We start from the raw sequence: 20,551 nt of genomic DNA, 5'->3' as shown, positions 1-20,551 counted from the left end.
AAAGCACAAGGAGTAAAATAAACTTTTAATATGGAGCGATTTTAGAATTTGGTATGTTTGTCTTGTAAGCTTTATAGCCATAAAAGAAAACAAAATTGCCACACAAAAGTATATATTTATACCACAGGCTATTTACCTAAGGTTGTTTTGACACTTTCTACGTAACCATTTTACCGCCAACCTCTGCTAAATATTGGAGTAAAATTGTGTTTTTTGGGGGTTTTCGCACACAAACTTATAACAAAGAACTTCTCATGTGTATTTTGTAAAGTTGGTGTGTGCTATTCCTGTACAAAGTTTTATTATGTGTTCAGTTACTTCTGCTGAGTACAACGGTACCCCCATTGTATGTCTTTGGCACTATTTCGTGAAGCTACAGTGCCATATAGGAGACCTGTCCTTTTCAGTATTCACAGTAGAATTTTGAGAGACGGATTTAATGAGCCTATGCTTCCATTTGGGGTATTATAACAGTTTGACTGTTCAAAAAAACCCCACAAAGGCCTACCATTTGTAAAAGTAGACACCCCAGGGTATCTCATAAGGTGCATATTGTGCCTTAACATGCCCCCATTTTTTTACCATTACATGCCAAAGTATGTGGTAAAAAATAATTTTGTGCATTTTTTACATACGGATTGCATTTTTGCTGGGCATTTTGTATATTTCATATGTGCCACTAAGTTCAAACCCCCCAAATTATGCTCAGCTAAGTCTTCTGAGTAAAAGGACACCCCCATTGTATGTCTATGGCACTATTTCGTGAAGCAACAGTGCCATACAGGAGACCTGTCCTTTTCAGTATTCACAGTAGAATTTTGAGAGACGGATTTAATGAGCCTATGCTTCCATTTGGGTTATTATAACAGTTTTACTGTTCAAAAAAACCCCACAAAGGCCTACCATTTGTAAAAGTAGACACCCCAGGGTATCTCATAAGGTGCATATTGTGCCTTAACATGCCCCCATTTTTTTACCATTACATGCCAAAGTATGTGGTAAAAAATAATTTTGTGCATTTTTTACATACGGATGGCATTTTTGCTGGGCATTTTGTATATTTCATATGTGCCACTAAGTTCAAACCCCCCAAATTATGCTCAGCTAAGTCTTCTGAGTAAAAGGACACCCCCATTGTATGTCTATGGCACTATTTCGTGAAGCTACAGTGCCATATAGGAGACCAAGCCATATCAGTTTTTACCGAACTTTGAATTTTGACGCCGGGCCTAAGAGCAATTTCCAAGCATCTTCGCAGGTTTTAAATTCAAACTACCCCACAAAGGCCTACCATTTCTTAAAGTAGACACCCCAGGGTATTTCAAAAGGCATATTTTGAACCTTAGCGTGGGATAATTTTTCCGCTAGCGTGTACCAGGTGTAGTGGTAATAAGCGTTTTTTTCTGCCTTTTTGACACACAAAGTGAGTTTGCACAGTATATTTTGCAAACCATATGTGTACTACCACTGTATAATACTTCATATGTTGCTCAGCTATGTCTGCTGAGTACAAAAATACCCCCGTATGTACCTTTGCCAGGTATATGTGGACATCGGAGGGGCACATTTGGGACACAGCCATTCCATTTTTTTTTCCAACTTTCAATTTTTACGCTGTGCCCATGTCCCATTTTAGAGTATTTTACCAGGCTATATAATCCAAATACCCCATAAAGCCATACCATTTCTTAAAGAAGACATCCCAGGGTATTTCAAAAGGCATATTTTGAACCTTAGCGTGGGATCATTTTTCCGCTAGCTTGTACCAGGTGTAGTGGTAATAAGCGTTTTTTCTGCCTTTTTGACACACAAAGTGAGTTTGCACAGTATATTTTGCAAACCTTATGTGTACTACCACTGTATAATACTTCATATGTTGCTCAGCTATGTCTGCTGAGTACAAAAATACCCCCGTATGTACCTTTGCCAGGTATATGTGGATATCGGAGGGGCACATTTGGGACACAGCCAATTCCATTTTTTTTTCAAACTTTACATTTTTACGCTGTGCCCATGTCCCATTTTAGAGTATTTTACCAGGCTATATAAACCAAATACCCCATAAAGCCATACCATTTCTTAAAGAAGACATCCCAGGGTATTTTAAAAGGCATATTTTGAACCTTAGCGTGGGATCATTTTTCCGCTAGCTTGTACCAGGTGTAGTGGTAATGAGCGTTATTAAATGTATTTTTTTACTTTTTAAAACTTTTTTTACTTTTTAAAACTATTTTTTAAACTTTTGTTTTGCTTATTAATTTTTTTAAAGTTTCCTAAACTTTCGTAAAACTTTTTTTTACAGATTTAACATTTTTCTAAGCTTTTTTTTTTACGTTAACCCCTAACTAGCAGTAAGCAGCACTAACAGTAAATTCCCCATTTTCCCATAACACCCACCCACCCCAGCTAGCAAAATATTTAATTATACAATATTTAAATTAGTTAATTAAATAAATTTAACCCCTGAGGGTTAAAAAATAAATAAAAGTTAATCGTCAGGGGTTAAAAAAAAATTAGATCACAGTATAATACTGTGATCTGTATTTTGATCACTGTAGGCAGTGATCGACTGGCAGGGAAGGGGTTAATTTTTATTTGGACTGGGTAAAGGGTTTATTTTTTTACATTTTTTACTTAAACGTTATTAAAACTTTTTTTTAACTTAATTTTTTAACTTTTTAAAGCTTATTTTTAAACTTTTTTTAACGTTAACCCCTAGTTAGCCTAATACTAAATCCCCCAATTCCCCACTAACTTCCACCCTCCCCAGCTAGCTAAATTTATAACTTTAAAAAATAAAAAATTAATTAATAATATTAATTAATTAATAAAATAAATTTAACCCCTGAGGGTTAAAAAAAATAATAATTAACCCTCAGGGGTTAAAAAAAAAATCAGATCATAGTAAAATGTAATCCCTGCCAATTGATCACTGTAGTCAGTGATCAATTGGCAGGGAAGGGGTTAATTTTATATTAAAATGGGTAAAGGGGGGGTAAAAGGGGGTGGGATTTTAATTTAACTTTATTGTTTTGTCACCAGGAGGCAGGATCACGGAAGATCCGGCTCCCTGCACTTCACACAGAACCAGGAAGTGCAGGGAGGCGGAGGTGAGTATAGAGAGCACATGTGCCGCTCTGGCATGCTGTCAGAGCGGGCACATGTACTCTGACAGCCCGATCCGGTGCTCCCGGTCTGCCTCTAATGCAGAGGCAGACCGGAGCACCATTAACCCCACGATCGCCGCGATTGCGGCGATCTGGGGTTAATTTTAACGGGTGACGGACGAGGTCCGTCACTCGTCGTTAAGGCAATCCCCTGAGTGACGGACCTCGTCCGTCACTCATCGTTAAGGGGTTAAAGGACCACTATAGTGCCAGGAAAACAAACTAATTTTCCTGGCAATATAGTGTTAATAGGTCCCCCCCCAGCCTCAGGGTCCACCTCCCGCCGGGCTCAAAAGGGGTTAAACACTTACCTTTCTCCAGCGCCAGGCTCCCTTGGCGCCGAGGACTCTCCTCCCTCTTCCGACGTCATCCGCCGAATCAGTCCATAGGAAAGCATTACTCAATGCTTTCCTATGGACGGCAGCGTCTTCTCACTGTGAGTTTCACAGTGAGAAGCACGCAAGCCCTCTAGCATCTGTCAATGAGACAGCCACTAGAGGCTGGATTAACCCTAAGGTAAACATAGCAGTTTCTCTGAAACTGCTATGTTTACAGCTGCAGGGTTAACCCTAGTTGGATCTGGCACCCAGACGACTTAATTGAGCTGAAGTGATCTGGGTGCCTATAGTGGTCCTTTAAGGAGTATTCCAGCAGAGGAGAACTATATTGCCATGTTTCTATATAACAATGTTTAGGTTATATGCATACTTTATTTAAACATCTTGGTGAGTTGCCCTACAAAGGTAGGTACGATAATGGGATGTGTGCACAAACAGTAATACAATGACATTAGCCTTGCTATAGGAAATACCATTACATGCAGTACTGGTGACTGACACAAGAGGGCCACGCAGATTTAAGCTACTGCTGTAAGTCATCGTTTTGCTATTTCTGCATAACGTTTGCACTTTAATTCAGTACAATTTGTTTAGTGAATAAATCTGTTGAATTGGTAAGTAAGAGACACAGGATTGAGCTAATAGTTACCCATGCACAAATTTCAGCTTCAGGCTTTCCTCTGGTGCTTTCTCTCTTTTTAGGGAAGGCAATGAGTTATTCTCTTTATTTTGCTGTTTTAGCTGAGGTAGATCTTCTTTGTAAACCTAAAAGGATACGTTGAGAGAATGTTAAATATAGAGAGCTCTTTTATTAAAAGATGTTACCAAAAACATTGTTATTTATTAAAGTGAGCATTCGTATTGAATTTCAAATTATAGGACACAAAAACAGAACTGAAAGCACGTGGATTCTCACATTAGTAAATACATCCTAAAATGTAAAGACATAGGACATGACTGTTGAATAAATAAGCTAGCAGTATAGTCCTTTTAAAGTTTTGTGGATCTCTAGCAGCCTGATGAACGTTTAGTTTGTTGGGAGTATTTAATTTAAAGGATCACCATAGGGTCAGGAACTCAAACATGTATTCCTGACCCTATAGTGTTTAATCCACCATTTAGGTGGCTTACCCCCCCTTGACCCCTCTATAAAAGTATAAAACTCATCTTTTTTCGGTCCGCCCCCTTTGTGACATCATCGAAATGTCAGATTTTTTAGCCAATGCAATGCTGTCCCACAGAGAAAGCATTGGATTGGCTAAAATCGGCACGTGGTGGGACCAAATGTCGTTTTGGCCAATCAGGACCTCTATGAGGAAAATTCAGCGTCACAATGTAGAGTATGGGGATGCAGAGTATGGGGATGTTGAATCAATGCATCTCTGTGAGGAAAATTCAGCGTCACAATGAGTATGGGGATGCTGAACGGCAAGGCTGCTTACTGTGCAGCACTGAGCCAGGAAGCACCTCCATAACCATCTGATGAGTGGCCACTTGGAGGTGTCCCTAGGGGCAATGTAAACACTGCCTTTTCTCTAAAAAGGCAGTGTTTGCATTCAAATGCCTGAAGGGAGCTATTATGCTCACCAGAACAACTACATTAAGCTGTAGTTGTTCTGGTGACTATAGTGTACCTTTAACAGATTGCAATGCTAGCTTTAGACAGTGACTAAAGTCAGAGAGACAAAAAACATTGCAGAGTGAAATGTAAGCCCTGATGAGTAGGCATGCTATGTCTTGCAGTGGCAAGTAACTTTTAAGGCTTGGCTAGTAGCATAGGACTTTAATTTCTAAGCCCTGATAGCAGTGATGATTGGCTAAGCAGCATCATGGGAAATGTAGTTTACAAATATCTGCAGTGCACAGGTTAGCTGTCACTAATTATATATAAATTGAATAATGTTGGAAATAACAATTACCAAACAGCCAGTATGTATCTAAAATAAAATTAACTTTATGAAGATAATTAAAAACACATTTGAGGAAACAACTGGTATATGCACTTGGAAAGTTAGACTACTATAAAAAGCAGATTCACGTTATGCAAAAATTGTACCACAAACTCTAATTCCCTGTTTTCTTTTCTGTACTCCCACCCCATAAAACAAAAATCTTTCAAAATAAAGAATTAAAAATAAATAAATAAATAAATAAAATAAAAAAACACATTTGAGGGCTCAAGCTTTTAAAGAACCACTATAGGCACCCAGACCACTTCAGCTCAATGAAGTGGTCTGGGTGCCAGGTCCATCTAGGATTAACCCTTTCTACTGTGAACATAGCAGTTTCAGAGAAACTGATATGTTTACATATGGGTTAAACCAGCCTCTAGTGGCTGTCTCATTGACAGCCGCTAGAGGTGCTTCCGCGCTTCTCACTGTGATTTTAACAGTGAGAAGACGCCAGCGTCCATAGGAAAGCATTGAGAATGCATTCCTATGGACTGGCTGAATGCACGCGCGGCTCTTGTCGCGCATGTACATTCAGCCGATGACGACTAAAGGAGGAGGAGAGTCCCCAGCGCCGAGGGAGCCCGGCGATGGAGAAAGGTGAGTGTTTAACCCCCTTCCTCCCCCTTCAGCGCGGCGGGAGTGGGACCCTGAGGGTGGGGGGCACCCTCAGGGCACTATAGTGGTCCTTTAAAGCCAAAAATGGTAATGCATTTCAATTGGGCTTTTCCTAACATTAAAAACAGTGTTGGTCTGTTTTTGTGAGTGTATAAATGCAGTACTATCAGTAGCAACCAGTAGGAGTAGCCTGGAAAGGAAGACAAAGTCCATATACAAACAAGAGAAAGCCCACATTACAGACATGAGAGAGCCCATATACAAACATGAGAAATCCCACATTACAGACAAGAGAAAGTCCACATACAGACAAGAGAAAGTATGCATAGAGAAAATAGAAATTCCACATAGAGGCCAAAGAAAGCCCACATAGACACAAAAGAAAGCCTACATGCAGACAAGAGAAAGTATACATAGAGAAAAGAGAAATTCCACACACAGGTCAAAGAAAGCCCACATACACACAAGAGAAAGCATACATACAAGCAAAAGAGCATAAGAGAAAGCCGACATACGGCAAGGGTAAGTCCACATACAGGCAAGAGAAAACCCACATACAGAAAAGAGAACGCCTACATACAGACAAGAGTGTGATTAAAGTTCAATTTACATAGCAGGGGATAAAAACTTCTAAAGTAAGTTAACATCTGATTGACAATGACCCCATTTTTTCATGCAGGCTGTGTGAGTCACAGCTAGGGGAGGTGTGGCTAGGACTGCATAAACAGAAACAAAAGTGATTTAACTCCTAAATGGCAGAGAATTGAGCAGTGAGACAGTAGGAGCATGATCTGTAGAAAAAACATTTAATAAAGCTAAGGTTGTTTTGGTGCCCCTTTAATGGATTACGTGAGATCAAGAGGTGATCAATAGAGGGAAAAGGGGGATCATGAAAAATATAATCTATATATATTCCCAAGCAGGATTCTTCCAGACACTTTTACTGCAGCTATTATGAATAGGAGACAGCCTGTGTCGCTGATCCTTGTGTGAGACTAGTTGGTGGTTAGGTTACTGCTGTGCCTAGCCACTACTAGTGCCTTTTACACCAACTATGATTCATTGATTTAGAATTATTTTACTAATTTGTAAAAAAAAAATTAACATCTTTTGAGAGATTTTTGCATAGCAGAACACTAATATGTGTATTTTGGGTTCTTTTGTATTATTTTTACTGAAATTAATGCACGGACCAGATTTATCCGAACCAAAATGCAATGAGGACAAACCTCAGCTTGCCCGATCAAATGTCTTTTTTTCTGCCAGATGAATTGATTTGGTCAAGTCTCATTTATACCCAATTTTATTCATTCATTGTTAATGCATAGTTATTTATGAACATTTTAATGTGAGGGCAGATAGTAGGGGGCTGGCTAATCATGTCATTAGGGACACATTGCTCTCCATGACACATTAAACACGTGTTCTGGTATACTTCCTGTGGAACATGGTTGATGCAGATGAGGTTAAAATAATTGACGACTGCTGATACAATGCTAAGTCCTTGGAGACGTGCCGAATATCTTTAATGCTATTTCTGAATTCTGGTCGGAACCTCACCTCCCACACATGTGATTATATGCTATGAATTGCAGTACATCACCACTTGCCATCTTGCCAATAGGACTCCAGAGATATGTATAATGTGGGCTTGGGAGACCAGCTTTTAGGGAACAATCCAGATACAAGAACAATCCTATCAATTACTGAAGAGGCTGCACCCTTAGAAGAAATCGTATCGTCTTTAATACTCTTGGCACAGTCTTGTTAATTTATTAAGATTTTTTGTATTCTGTGGGTTTTCTACACTGTATTATGGTAACTAAGGGCAGACACAAAACGAGGCTGATGGAAAGAACCCTGATTCTAGGGATACCCATAGTAGTAGCTGTCCAGTCCTATATAGTCAGCTGAGATCTCAGTATGGGTGTTGACTACATGTACTGAGAGTGAAACTTAGATAATGTTGGTAGGAAAACTTTGTAATTTGAAATGCTGTATTTTGTGACAGTAAACCAGCTAAGCTGGCCAGTCCAGTTAGTGAGGAATAACTTTGTTCAGTTAATCTTCTAAAAAGGCGTAGGTTTTTGGTCTTAATGGGAAAGAGTACCCTGGTTATTAAAACTGTTTATGGTGCAAAAAAGCACTGCTATATTGGCATGACAATCTCTACAGTGGGCTTACCACGACACTGAACACCAAATTGCAAGGGATTTAAATCCACATTTCGAAATGTAGTGTAAATTGCCAAGTTGTGACTACAGCCAAGTTAGAAGCTTTTACAAATCAGTTGTCATCATTTGGATTTAAGTTCTCTACAATTTGGAGTTGAGGGATCAAGCCCACTTCCTGTCTTGCTAGTGCCCTCTTTCTAAATTCTCACTTAACTCAATCTTGATTTATTATAAAGGCATTACCCTCCATGTTGTCACAAGTAACAGGATCGTTCATTTTCATGTTTTACACCTGTGGTCTATGCAACGTCCTAAAATATTTATTTATGAGCGAGAGGGGCCTATTTTAGGGTATATATAACGCTGGATAATACCTATTCTTTGCTACAGCTCACATCAGCTCTAAAGCAAGCCTGGTGTGAGTCGGGCTCCAAGCAGCGGCAGGTCTCCCAATAGCTAAAGAGGGAGCCTTGTCAGTTCAGTCAATGAGAACCGTTAGGCTAACCGTTCTGCTGACTGAAGGCTGTGAGATGCATACAATAAATGAGGTGTCATTGCTGCTATGAATTAATGGTTTGCACGGCCAAGCTTTCACTCTAATTAGAAAACAGAATGTTTCTATAACACAGACAGCAGGCCAAGAATAGAGAGGAAAAACACAACACGCATGCAAATAAACGCCATAATAGAGTGTGTTGTCAAACTGAATACTGTGCTATTTTATGTATAGGTTGCCATTCAAAACAAGCTGCTTTTAGGGGGTGGGGGACTTGAATGTATTTCACTGCTCATAACTCTGTAACAAAGAGTTAAACTCTTCACAATGTCTACAGTTTATTGACACTTTTAAAGGAAAACATTACAGATACAAGGAGATCGGAGGAAAAAATAAATACGTAGCTCGGCAGTTTTATAAAATACAGTAGGCCAAATAAGCCCTCAATAATTAAGAAGGATCAAGAAGGGAAAGAGATAAGGCACTGTTACAAATGACAAACTGTGAAATGATGTCTCTTCCTAAATAATGGAGGCGAGTCAATCAAACACAATCCAAAAAGAAAGTACAATATGCCTGCAGTTTATTTACACTTTTAAAGGAAAACATTACAGATACAAGGAGATCGGAGGAAAAAATAAATACGTAGCTCGGCAGTTTTATAAAATACAGTAGGTCAAATAAGCCCTCAATCATTAAGAAGGATCAAGAAGGGAAAGAGATAAGGCACTGTTACAAATGACAAACTGTGAAATGATGTCTCTTCCTAAATAATGGAGCTGAGTCAATCAAACACAATCCAAAAAGAAAGTACAATATAAATATTAGTGCTTGGCCAATAAATGTTGTAATGTCAGTAGGAAGCCATCCGGAAGATCTTTGCAAACGCAATTTTGGACCAGAATGTGAAGTGGGGCAACAGCCAGACTGACAGATCCCACAGAAACCAAATGTAGAAAGGAATACAAGGCCAAAATCAGCCCAAAGGGTACAATAGTTCTAAATTGACTAATCAGAGGACAAATGGAGAGTGAGAGATCAACTGATTATCTGGACAAGTGTCATCTTCATGCTCTAATACGCCAGCTGAATCTGGGAACGTTGGAGAAATTACGTTGGCATATATGATATTCATCGGCATCTTAGTGGCTGCTAAGAGTAATGAAGCGATAAGAATGCCACCATGCCAATATTTTTCAATAACACTTTTACTATTATTGAGCAGCGAAAAAAGGTCATCTACTGTACAACTACGTTAAGCACTCAAGTTGCAACAATCATGAGCCAGCCAAAGTGGAGTTATCGATACATAATGAAACCATTGGAAACTGATAATATAATATAATATTTAAATATCAATTGCACAATAACATTAAATATAATTAAGTGGAGCTGCATCCAAGAAATTAAATCTACACTACACAGCAGAAAAGATGACTTCCTGGTATCAAATGGCCTTAGGCGGTTAGCTCTGCAATCAGAATGCATGCAACAGACCAGGTACCTAGATTAAATCAAGGTTGCTTTGATATGCTGGCTGACAACAAGCCTTGCTCAAGTCTGTCAATAATGCAGGACAAGAAACTGCACCTGATTACAGTTACGTGGGTGTCTGATCCTTTGTATGCAATTTGCAAAATAAGGGTGTTTGCCACAGACTAAAAATACGGAATGATTTTTAAAAGCAATGTGTCACAATATGTACATGTTCTGCCTGGAAATCAAGGCCTTGACTTAATTTAATAAGAATGATCAGTTATGCCACAAGACTACATTTATTAAATAAAAAACACTCCTAGAGACCAGTATCTCCTTTCAACCATAACAGTGTTGTGAAATTGGGAAACTATTCTATGTGTAACTTGTTTTAACAAACTATTCATAAATGTGTCCCACAGTAGTAATAATGACGGACAATTCATGGTATTGGCCTCCGATCTCAAGATATAAAAATGATGCATTGTAACTGACTGGCAGTCTTGTGTGGAACTCAGTTTGACAGTCTTTAAAACTGACCTGGCGGTCGTAATTAATTTGAGTCTCCTGCTCAATGTCTGAGTCTAGTTCGGGCACGTCAGACAGATCAGAATCGGATTCTTCACTGCAGGAATCAACGATGGCTTCTGTAAGGAAGGAAGATTTACTGTCAAACAATCTGAAACAGATCCTATTGTTAATAAGTGTGACTGACGACGTAACTCAATTGGTGGAACTATTCTGGAACATTTTGGTGTTGTCCTGACTAGCTAATATCTAATCATGTAACAAGCAAGGAATCTGTCAGAAATTGACAAGTGAATATCTCATTTTAGGGCAAATGTCTGAACTGAAAACAGTTTTCTATTTTACTCTTTTTGCATATAATGTGAAATTCACTGGTAAATCCCCAGCATGCACAATTTAATAAATAACACTGTGATAATTCAGCAAGAAACAAATGATTTTGCAGTTGAAATGTTTTTACTGTGTTACTGTGTTGCACTGTGATAAGCATTACACCATCAAACTAGAGGTGTATCATTCCACAAAAGGGGACAAAAAAGGACCAAATCATTTTGGTCGGCCTACCAGGACAGGGCCAGCACTACCATAAGTCGGCCACCTTAGGGCTCGACCAGCTGTGGTGTGCGCTCCCCTCCTGCAAGTCACTCCATGTTGCATAGCCGAGCTGTAGCTTCCTCTACCCAGTCTGACAGGAAGTGCTCACAGAGAGCACCAAATTGCTTCAGACTGGGCAGAGGTTACAGGAGCTCCTCTACAACGGTCAGCAGCTCAGCCACACTACATGAAGGAGGTGAGTTGGCACAAAGAGACACACTAAAAGGGCTGGGGGAGAAAGACATACAGAGGGGCTGGGGACAAAGTCACAGAGGGGTTGGGGAATGGGCAAAAGAGACAGACAGAGCCTGGGGAAAGGGGCAAGGCAGGCAGGGGAGACACCTAGAGGGGTAGGGGGGAGGGGCAGACACAGAGGGGTTGGAGGGAGAAAGAGACAAAGTGTTGGGGGAAAGAGATACACTGAGGGGCTGGGAAGAGGAAAATGTGACACACAAAAGGGACTGGAGGAAAACAAGATACACAGAAGGGCTGGAGGGGACAAAGACAAAAGTGGGCAAAAGTGACAGACAGGGGCTTAAGAAGGGGCAAAAGAGATAAACATGGGCTGGTGGGGGAGACACAACAGGAAAATATTTTTAAAACATCAATTTCAAACATAATTCCGTAGTACACTAAACTGATTGCTGACAAGAGGTGTAATATGTCCCATTAACGGTAAGAAAATCTGAAAAAAGTATTCAAACTTGTACCGCTTAGCAAAGTAATTTTTATAATATGGTTTATTTGCAAAATAGTTTAATCATTAATTATTTATTGGGAAAGTGAGGCACTAAAAACACATCTATTTCCCAAAGAAGTTTAGCCTATTTTAATTTTAAGTCTACCAGGTAGCACTCCAAATCCATACACCAGTTATTACTTTATTGGGTAGTATTACAAAAAACATTTGAAGGCTTATTACAAATTTTAGTTGAAAACTCCAAATTTCTTTGGTAATTTCCTGCCCACAATTTACGTTTTGACAAGAGGATTTCTAAGTGAAACAAAAAAAAAAAGAAAAAAAGTTTCTTTTGGTATGAAACAGACTTATTGATTCATGCTCATTGATTGACTTATTTGATATGTTGATTTATTATCCATTTATTTCACCTTTTGTAGAACTCACAAAACACAGATGTTACTGGCAGCCAGCAAGCTGCTGATGCATACTGGGAAAATATATCTCGGAGTTTATAAGAGATGGACATTTTGTGTGTGTATAGGGTAACATTTATCTTATACTGGTAGTAACTAGCAAATTAAATAGGAATGTAGATAATTGTTTTTGTAGATGTCATTTAATCCATACTCCTTCCAAGGTCCAGTTTTGGTCATGTTATTTTAAAGATATAAAAATCACTTTCTAATGTTTTGACATTCTACCAAAGCACTGGAAAAAACAACTGTATAAACTGACTGGAAACAACATAGATCGTACCTTGTGGTGCGGTTTCTATGAGGCCATTTGTGATTCCTTCAGGAATAAACCTCCACTGGAAAACCGAGTGATCAGCTCCACCAGTGCTCAAAATCCATTGGAAGTCATGTGACCAGCGAACATTGGTTACATGTGCTGAATGACCAACATATTTACGAAATTTTGCTCCTGTGGGGTAAAAAAACAGGTTACCTTTTAAACACGGAAGAAGCAAAATATACATATTTTTTAAATGGGTTAATGTTAAATGTCTTGTTGAGGCTTACAGTTTATATCTGATAGATAACATGAATTATCATGACCTGATGATATCTTGCATTATGAATTGTGTGCTGAAGGATCTAGGTGTAGTTGCCTAACTAAAATGTACTTCCTTAAGGGTATTAACGAAAATAAGAATAATATAGGGGCGAGACAGAATGTCGCAGGTGGAGTGAATGAGGTACAGCATGGACCATAAAGTCTAAGTAGACCCGCTTCTACAGGCATTGGCCTGAATGATGCTGCTGCTTGGATTTAAAGGATTGGAAGACTACATCTGGTATACAAGATAGCTAGGGTTACGACAGCATTTCTATTTCTTTATATGCAGAACTACTGTATGGTAGAAACAGGGGACCTACCAACCAACACATACAAGTGTTCAAGTTGACACAGTAGGGTAATTTTTTTAAAGCAGGTACAAACAATGCCAACATTATCAGAACTGCCCGTAAGCAAAGTGCTACAGGAGTATTTATACACATGTAGAGTGCAGCAACTGATCTCACTTGAAACCAACAAAAGGTAAGTCCCATAGGGCATGGGTATCATATAGGGACTGACCTGTAGAATCTGAGAAAACTGGAAGCTATGGGAGTTCCAATTTATGGAAAAATCTGTTCCATTTTTAAACATATCAATGAAAATGTATCCAATTGTGATATCAATTCTCATTTTTATGTGAACGGTACTATCTAGCTAATGCAGAGGTCCAGCCCTCGCCTATGCTAGTAGTCCCCTACAAACCCTTCTTCTACAACACCTACCGTATTCTGTATTTGAAGTGTTAGTGTGAAGTTAACCTGTTACGTTGTTTCTGTCTTATACATTTAATATAAAATATTATTTAGCTAATGTGTTGCAGGCCTTTATTTCCCATCCTGCACAGTCAGCCTCAGGCTCTCCCTAAATTGATTGAAATCCAGTCCAATAAAAACGTTGCAGGCTCCAAAAGAACTCAACTTTAAAGGGACATTCCAGACCCCTAAAGCACATTAGCTTGCTGAAAAGCTTTACATGTGAAGAGTGTGCCCTCTTTATTTATTTAGCAAAAAGTGCAGATTTTAACAGAAATGTGCACTTTTATAAATTAACCTTGTTACATTTCGGGGTATATCTACTGAACAGTAGTTTTTATTTATTTTGTATTTGGGCATTGGAGTGTCCCTTTAAATATATAGTATTTGTCAACCTTTTAACAGCAAATGATGTGGCTTTATTCGTACAGAACCACCACCAAGATAGCCCAACCCAACTTACAAGCAATAACATATGATTATATTCGGATGGAGTGCAGATGGGTATAAAACACAAATGGTGATGTGTGCTGATTGAACACAGTGGTTTACACCTTTAAAAGAGTCCCAAAGGTTTCTCGATTTCATTGGCACTGTTGTGCATTCCATTTTCATATGATATTGCTTGAAGATCAAGGAACATTTGGCCCATCTGTCGTATTACGGTACCAACATTGTACATAGATCAGTCCCAGCACAGTTTGTACAATTGATATGTGTAACCACGTGCTAAATCAGCCCAGCGCACTAGTGAATATGGGGATACAGTATCCCTCGACGTACTATTCTTAATGAACTCAGCTACATGTACTGCGTGAGATCTGCTTTTTAAAAATTCATATAAATGAAACGCTAATATAGCCTGGAAACACTCTTGTATTTCTGTTTTATTTATATCATATCATAGAAGTATAAAAAGCTGGTTTATTCTAGAAATACTCTCAGCATTTCTGTTTTATTTATAATATAAATATTTAAAGAAGTTCCCACTATAAATGAGATCTAGGAACCTTGCATATCTAGATTAGAATTTTTCACTTCGGTTATTAAAGCTCTTTCCTTCAAAGCTGATGCACAAACACTCAGTCTGACCAGGCTTAAACAATATAAAAACTGCTGTGTAAAATCAATTACATAACGCTCAGGAAGGAGATATACAGCCGACATTGGCCTGATATGATCAACGTCCATTATTTGTAGTATTTTAATTCCCATCATGCAATGCCACCCTATTCCATAACAAGGCATCATACCCATTGCAGTTCAGAGCATCATGGGAATATTACATCTACTAAAGCTATAGGACTGCCTGTTGGCTACCAGCAGTCAAGTATAACCTGCTTCATAATCTAATACAGTCCCTCCTGTGTTTGTTCAGTAATCCTCTAGTTGAATGACGATGATGGGAAAAAAAATTAATGGCAAATGAATATTTATTATACAGTAAACAAAGTCATAATTTATCTCATACACTGTAAGCTCGTTTCAGCAGGTCCTTCATCACCTCTTGCCTATGTTACATTCCATATGTTAATTACGTTAACGCCATAGAAATGTTAATAATAATAATTCATAACGGCGCGATTATCACATCAAGTGCATTATTGAGCATCGTGATCAATAATAAAAGTATCAGTCCTATCCATTTCTGCTATTCTACAGCTAAAACTGTTCTTAAAAACAAAGTTTACTTAATTACAAAGGTAACCACGGAGTCAGTAAAACTTACTCTTTAGCATGTATTTCAGAAATCTCAATAAAATGAAAGAATTGAAGATGGGTCCATTAAACATGCAGGGAACTGTTATTGTTATTAAAATTATTTATATATCACCAACTTATTCTGTAACACTTTACAATATTACAAACGGGGAAATTTAACAATAAATGAGACAATTACAAAATGTTACAGAAACAATAGGTTGATGAGGACTTTGCTTGAAAGAGCTTACAATCTAGAGCTCATACACTTGTCTATTGGCTAGTTTACATATTCACACACCGTCACTTTAAAAAAAGATATTATGGAACTAGAAGAAGTGCAGAGACGTGTTACAAAATTAATAAGGGGAATGGAAGATTTAAGATATGAAGAAAACTTGTCTACTTTAAAAAATAATCTCATAGGGGATGTGACAGTATTACACAAATATATACAGGGCCAGTAAAAACTGCTCTCCAGTAACCAGTTCTATGGTTAAGGATTAGGTTGTTTTATTAGATTCTGTACAGATGTTTTTAAACAATGCCTGGATGCATTTTTAAAAAAAAAAATAAGCAAACATAAAATAAATGAATAAACAAAACAATCAAGGATACAATAGTTAAGATATGGGTAACAGCTTGTTGGTACTAGGAGAAATCTGACTGCCATTTTGATGTCAAGAAGGAAACTTTTTCTCATTTTGTGGCAATATTGAAAATTGCTTCAAATTACAATTTCTTCCTACTTTTGGATTGACTGCAGAATCGGACATGAGACTGAACTTGATGTACTTGAGTCCTTTCTTCAGCCTATATTACTGTCAGGGTACCTGAAGTCTCTACCTCGGAGGAGGTTAGACTTCCCGACGTCCGTTCTCTCAGCGGGGCTGATTCATCCAATCCTCACAGCTCTCATAGTCATTCCCACGCCGGCCGCGAGAACCCCACTTCCTTTTATGACACGACGCTCAGGAGCCGACGTCATGACGGCAATCACATCCCGACCTGTCAATCTGGTTCGGAACAACGAATCAGGGCTCGGCAAGGGCGGAGTCATGATTTAGAGAACCAGGGTATAAAAGAGGGATGTGTGTAATGGTTCATTGCCCTGTCGTGGTTCTAGCTTGTCTGGTTCCTCAGTGCTCTTATGTTTATCGTTCTATTTGGTTTTGACTCGGCTTGTACTATCGTTCCTGTTTACCTCTCGTGTCCTTTGACCTCGGCTTGTCTCTCGCTTACCTGTCCTCTCGTTCCCTCGACCCGGCTTGTCTCTGACTATTCTCTGCTTTCTCCATACGTTAGTCCGGCCATTCTAAGGTCCGGTATACGTACATCTCTCCTGTTCGTACTCTGCGTGTAGGATCCCTGTCCCGATCCTGACATTACGACAGGGCCATGGATCCTGCAGGTACAAACGCTCAGCTTGGTTCACCTGACTCAAGGTTTGAAGCCATGGACCATAGAATGGACCAAATGGCTCTAGCGCTGCAAGCATTACTATCCCATCCGAGTAATCAAGCAGAGGAGATGCGTACTCCATCTATCTCTCTTGCTAACACAGGCCTAGAGGTAGCCACAGGGGGAATTTCTTCCCGTGTTACTTCTCCTTTACGGTATGGCGGTGCTCCAGATACTTGTCGTGGTTTCCTAAACCAGATAGGAATTCATTTTGAATTACAACCCCGCGCCTATCCTACAGACAGGGCGAAGGTTGGATTCATAATATCGCTACTCATTGACAAAGCTCTTAGATGGGCTAACCCTCTGTGGGAAAATGATAATCCAGTAGTCTATAACTATAATGCGTTCATTACTACGTTTAGGAGGACTTTTGATCCTCCAGGGAGAAAGGCCAGTGCTGCTAGATTACTATTACGTCTTAGACAGCATAGTCTAACCCTTGTGGATTATGCGCTAGAGTTCAGATCCTTGGCGGCAGAGGTCAAGTGGAATGAACAAGCCTATATGGACGTATTTCTGAACGGATTGTCAGATGCGATCCTAGACGAGGTTGCCACAAGGGATCTTCCTGAAAATTTAGAGGAATTAATTTCATTTATTTCTCGTATAGATGAACGCATGAGACAGAGGCAGAACACTCGTGATTATGGCTATAGACCTTCCTTAAGACTAACTCCCGCATTTCAGAATTCTGAATCTACTATTCTAGCTCTCCCAGAACCTATGCACACTCACCTTTCAGAGAATGAAAGACAAAATAGGAAAAGGGAGGGTCGGTGTATGTATTGTGGAGTAGGAGGTCACCTACGCCTTAATTGCCCTAACCGTCCGGGAAACGCTCGCACCTAAGTTTCTCCAGAGGACAGGCCTTGGGTGTTTCTATTTTGTCCTCTACATATGATTACAGGGATCATAGGCTACTAGTACAGGTTTCTTTAACTTGGGAAAAGGGAGTACTTAAAGCTATGGCATTAATAGATTCCGGAGCAGCTAAAAAGCTTTATTGATCAAACTTTTGTCAAGAAACATGCTATCCCATCTCAGTTAAAGGAGTCCCCCTGGCCGTTGAGGCCATAGATGGTAGACCGTTATTAGATCCAGTTATTTCTCGTGAAACTTTACCAGTTAAACTAACCATTGGTATTTTACACGAGGAGGAGATTTCTTTCATGCTTATCTCATCCCCTTCAGTTCCTATAGTTTTGGGGTATCCCTGGCTTAAAAAGCATAACCCTACTATTGATTGGGAACAAGGTGAAATAGTCTCTTGGGGTCAGGGTTGCCAGAAAGGTTGTGTACAGAAAGTCTCACCGTTGTGCCTAGTGGACACACCTAGCAACTCTAACAAGCCCACAGATTTACAGATACCTTCCCAGTATCAGGATTTAAAGGCAGTCTTTGATAAGAGGAAGGCTGATACTTTACCTCCACACAGGTCCTTTGATTGTAAGATTAATCTCCTACCTGGTACTATGCCCCCGAGGGGTAATGCATATCCTCTATCCGCTAAGGAGAACTTAGTCTTAGAGGAGTACATTCAGGAGAATCTAGACAAAGGCTTTATTAGGAGGTCCTCTTCTCCAGCCGGAGCCGGTTTCTTTTTCGTAGATAAAAAAGACGGCACACTACGGCCTTGCATTGATTATCGGGGCTTGAACAAAATAACAATCAGAAATGCTTATCCGATTCCCCTGATTACTGAGCTATTTGATCGCCTGAAAGGTTCTAAGATTTTTACCAAGTTAGACCTGAGGGGAGCTTATAACTTGGTGAGAATTCAGCAGGGTGATGAATGGAAAACGGCTTTCAATACCCGGTATGGCCACTATGAGTACACGGTAATGCCCTTCGGGCTTTGCAATGCTCCTGCTGTATTCCAGGACTTGATTAATGAGGTTCTTAGGGAATTTCAACATGAATGTGTTATAGTTTATTTGGATGATATACTAATACATTCTAAAGAGCCTGAAATTCATCACAAACAAGTCAGAAGGGTATTGCATAAACTTCTACAGCATGGGTTGTACTGCAAATTGGAGAAGTGTAGCTTTGACCAATCTCAGGTAAATTTTCTTGGTTACGTTATTTCTGGAGAGGGGTTTAAGATGGACCCTGTTAAACTCCAATCTATCTTGGATTGGCCATTGCCCAAGGGACTCAAGGCCATTCAGAGATTCATCGGTTTCTCGAATTACTATAGGCGCTTCATTAAGGGATACTCGTCGATTATCTCTCCTATTACCAACATGACTAAACAGGGTGCTGATACTAAGACATGGTCTCCAGAAGCGCTTGTTGCTTTCAGTACTCTCAAGGAACAGTTTGCCTCAGCACCGATATTAGTCCATCCAGACACATCTTTGCCTTTCTTACTCGAGGTAGACGCCTCAGAGACAGGTGTAGGCGCTATTCTGTCCCAAAGGTTAAGTTTGAATAAACCACTGCATCCATGTGGTTTTTTTTCTAGGAAATTGTCTGGGCCTGAGAGCAGGTATGATATTGGTGACAGGGAACTGTTAGCGGTAATTTGGGCTTTAAAGGAGTGGAGACACTTGTTGGAAGGGACTTTACACCCGGTTACTATTTTGACGGATCACAAGAATTTGTCATATATAGGGGAAGCCAAGCGATTATCTGCCAGGCAGGCTCGTTTGTCTTTGTTCCTTACTCATTTCAACTATGTTCTCACTTATAGACCTGGTTCTAAGAATTCTAAGGCCGATGCATTGTCCCGCCAACATGAACCTTCTACTATGCCTGATATGGTTTTTTCTTCTATAGTTCCCAAGCGTAATATTATTGCCAGCACTAGCATTAAGATTCACTCTCCGTTGCTGGATGAGATCAAGAAGTTACAACATCTGGCACCCGGACCTATTCCGGGGGACCGTTACTTCGTTCCTCCTAAACTCCAACTGGAACTTATGCAGTGTTTTCATAACAGTAAATTTGCCGGACATCCTGGCATACGCAAGTCATGTTCTCTGATTTCTAAAGATTTCTGGTGGCCTTCATTACGTAAGGATCTTAAGGAATTCGTCGGGGCATGTGTTGTCTGTATGAGGACTAAACAACCTCATACGCTTCCATGTGGGCTTTTGCAACCCCTAGAAATTCCTGTGAAACCATGGTCCTGTCTGGCTATGGACTTCATCGTTGATTTACCGGTTTCTAAAAGACATACGGTTATACTCACAGTAATTGACAGGTTTACCAAAATGGCTCATTTTGTACCTCTGCTCAAATTGCCCTCTTCTCCCGAATTGGCTGAAATTTTCGCGAGGGAGATTTTTCGTTTACATGGGATTCCTTCTGAAATCGTTTCTGATAGAGGTTCCCAATTTGTTTCCCGGTTTTGGAGATCCTTCTGTTCCCAGCTTGGTATCAAATTAAATTTTTCCTCTGCCTATCATCCCCAGTCCAATGGGGCTGCCGAGCGCACCAACCAAAAGGTTGAACAGTTCTTGCGTTGTTTTGTTTCTGAACACCAGGACGATTGGGTCGGTCTGATTCCTTGGGCGGAGTTTGCGCACAACAACAGTGTTTGCGA

The 20,551-nt window shown here is 39.6% G+C and overlaps 1 protein-coding gene across 5 annotated transcripts in view; it reads right to left on the bottom strand.

Moving 5' to 3' along the window:
* EML6 (EMAP like 6) overlaps nucleotides 1–20,551 on the bottom strand; it is a 140,119-nt gene that overhangs the window by 67,056 nt on the left and 52,512 nt on the right. For all 5 annotated transcript variants that reach the window (XM_063443978.1, XM_063443973.1, XM_063443975.1 and 2 more), the window contains exons 11-13: nucleotides 12,779–12,946; nucleotides 10,759–10,865; nucleotides 4,155–4,270 (exon numbers count right to left, since the gene is read on the bottom strand). In XM_063443978.1, coding sequence (XP_063300048.1) covers nucleotides 4,155–4,270; nucleotides 10,759–10,865; nucleotides 12,779–12,946 — 391 coding nt within the window. The remainder of the gene's footprint in view (nucleotides 1–4,154; nucleotides 4,271–10,758; nucleotides 10,866–12,778; nucleotides 12,947–20,551) is intronic.

Source organism: Pelobates fuscus, chromosome 2 (assembly GCF_036172605.1).
Source record: "Pelobates fuscus isolate aPelFus1 chromosome 2, aPelFus1.pri, whole genome shotgun sequence".
In the NCBI taxonomy this organism is placed as follows: domain Eukaryota; kingdom Metazoa; phylum Chordata; class Amphibia; order Anura; family Pelobatidae; genus Pelobates; species Pelobates fuscus.
The sequence above is the reverse complement of the archived record's forward strand: the minus strand, read 5'-3'. Positions and strand labels throughout refer to the sequence as shown.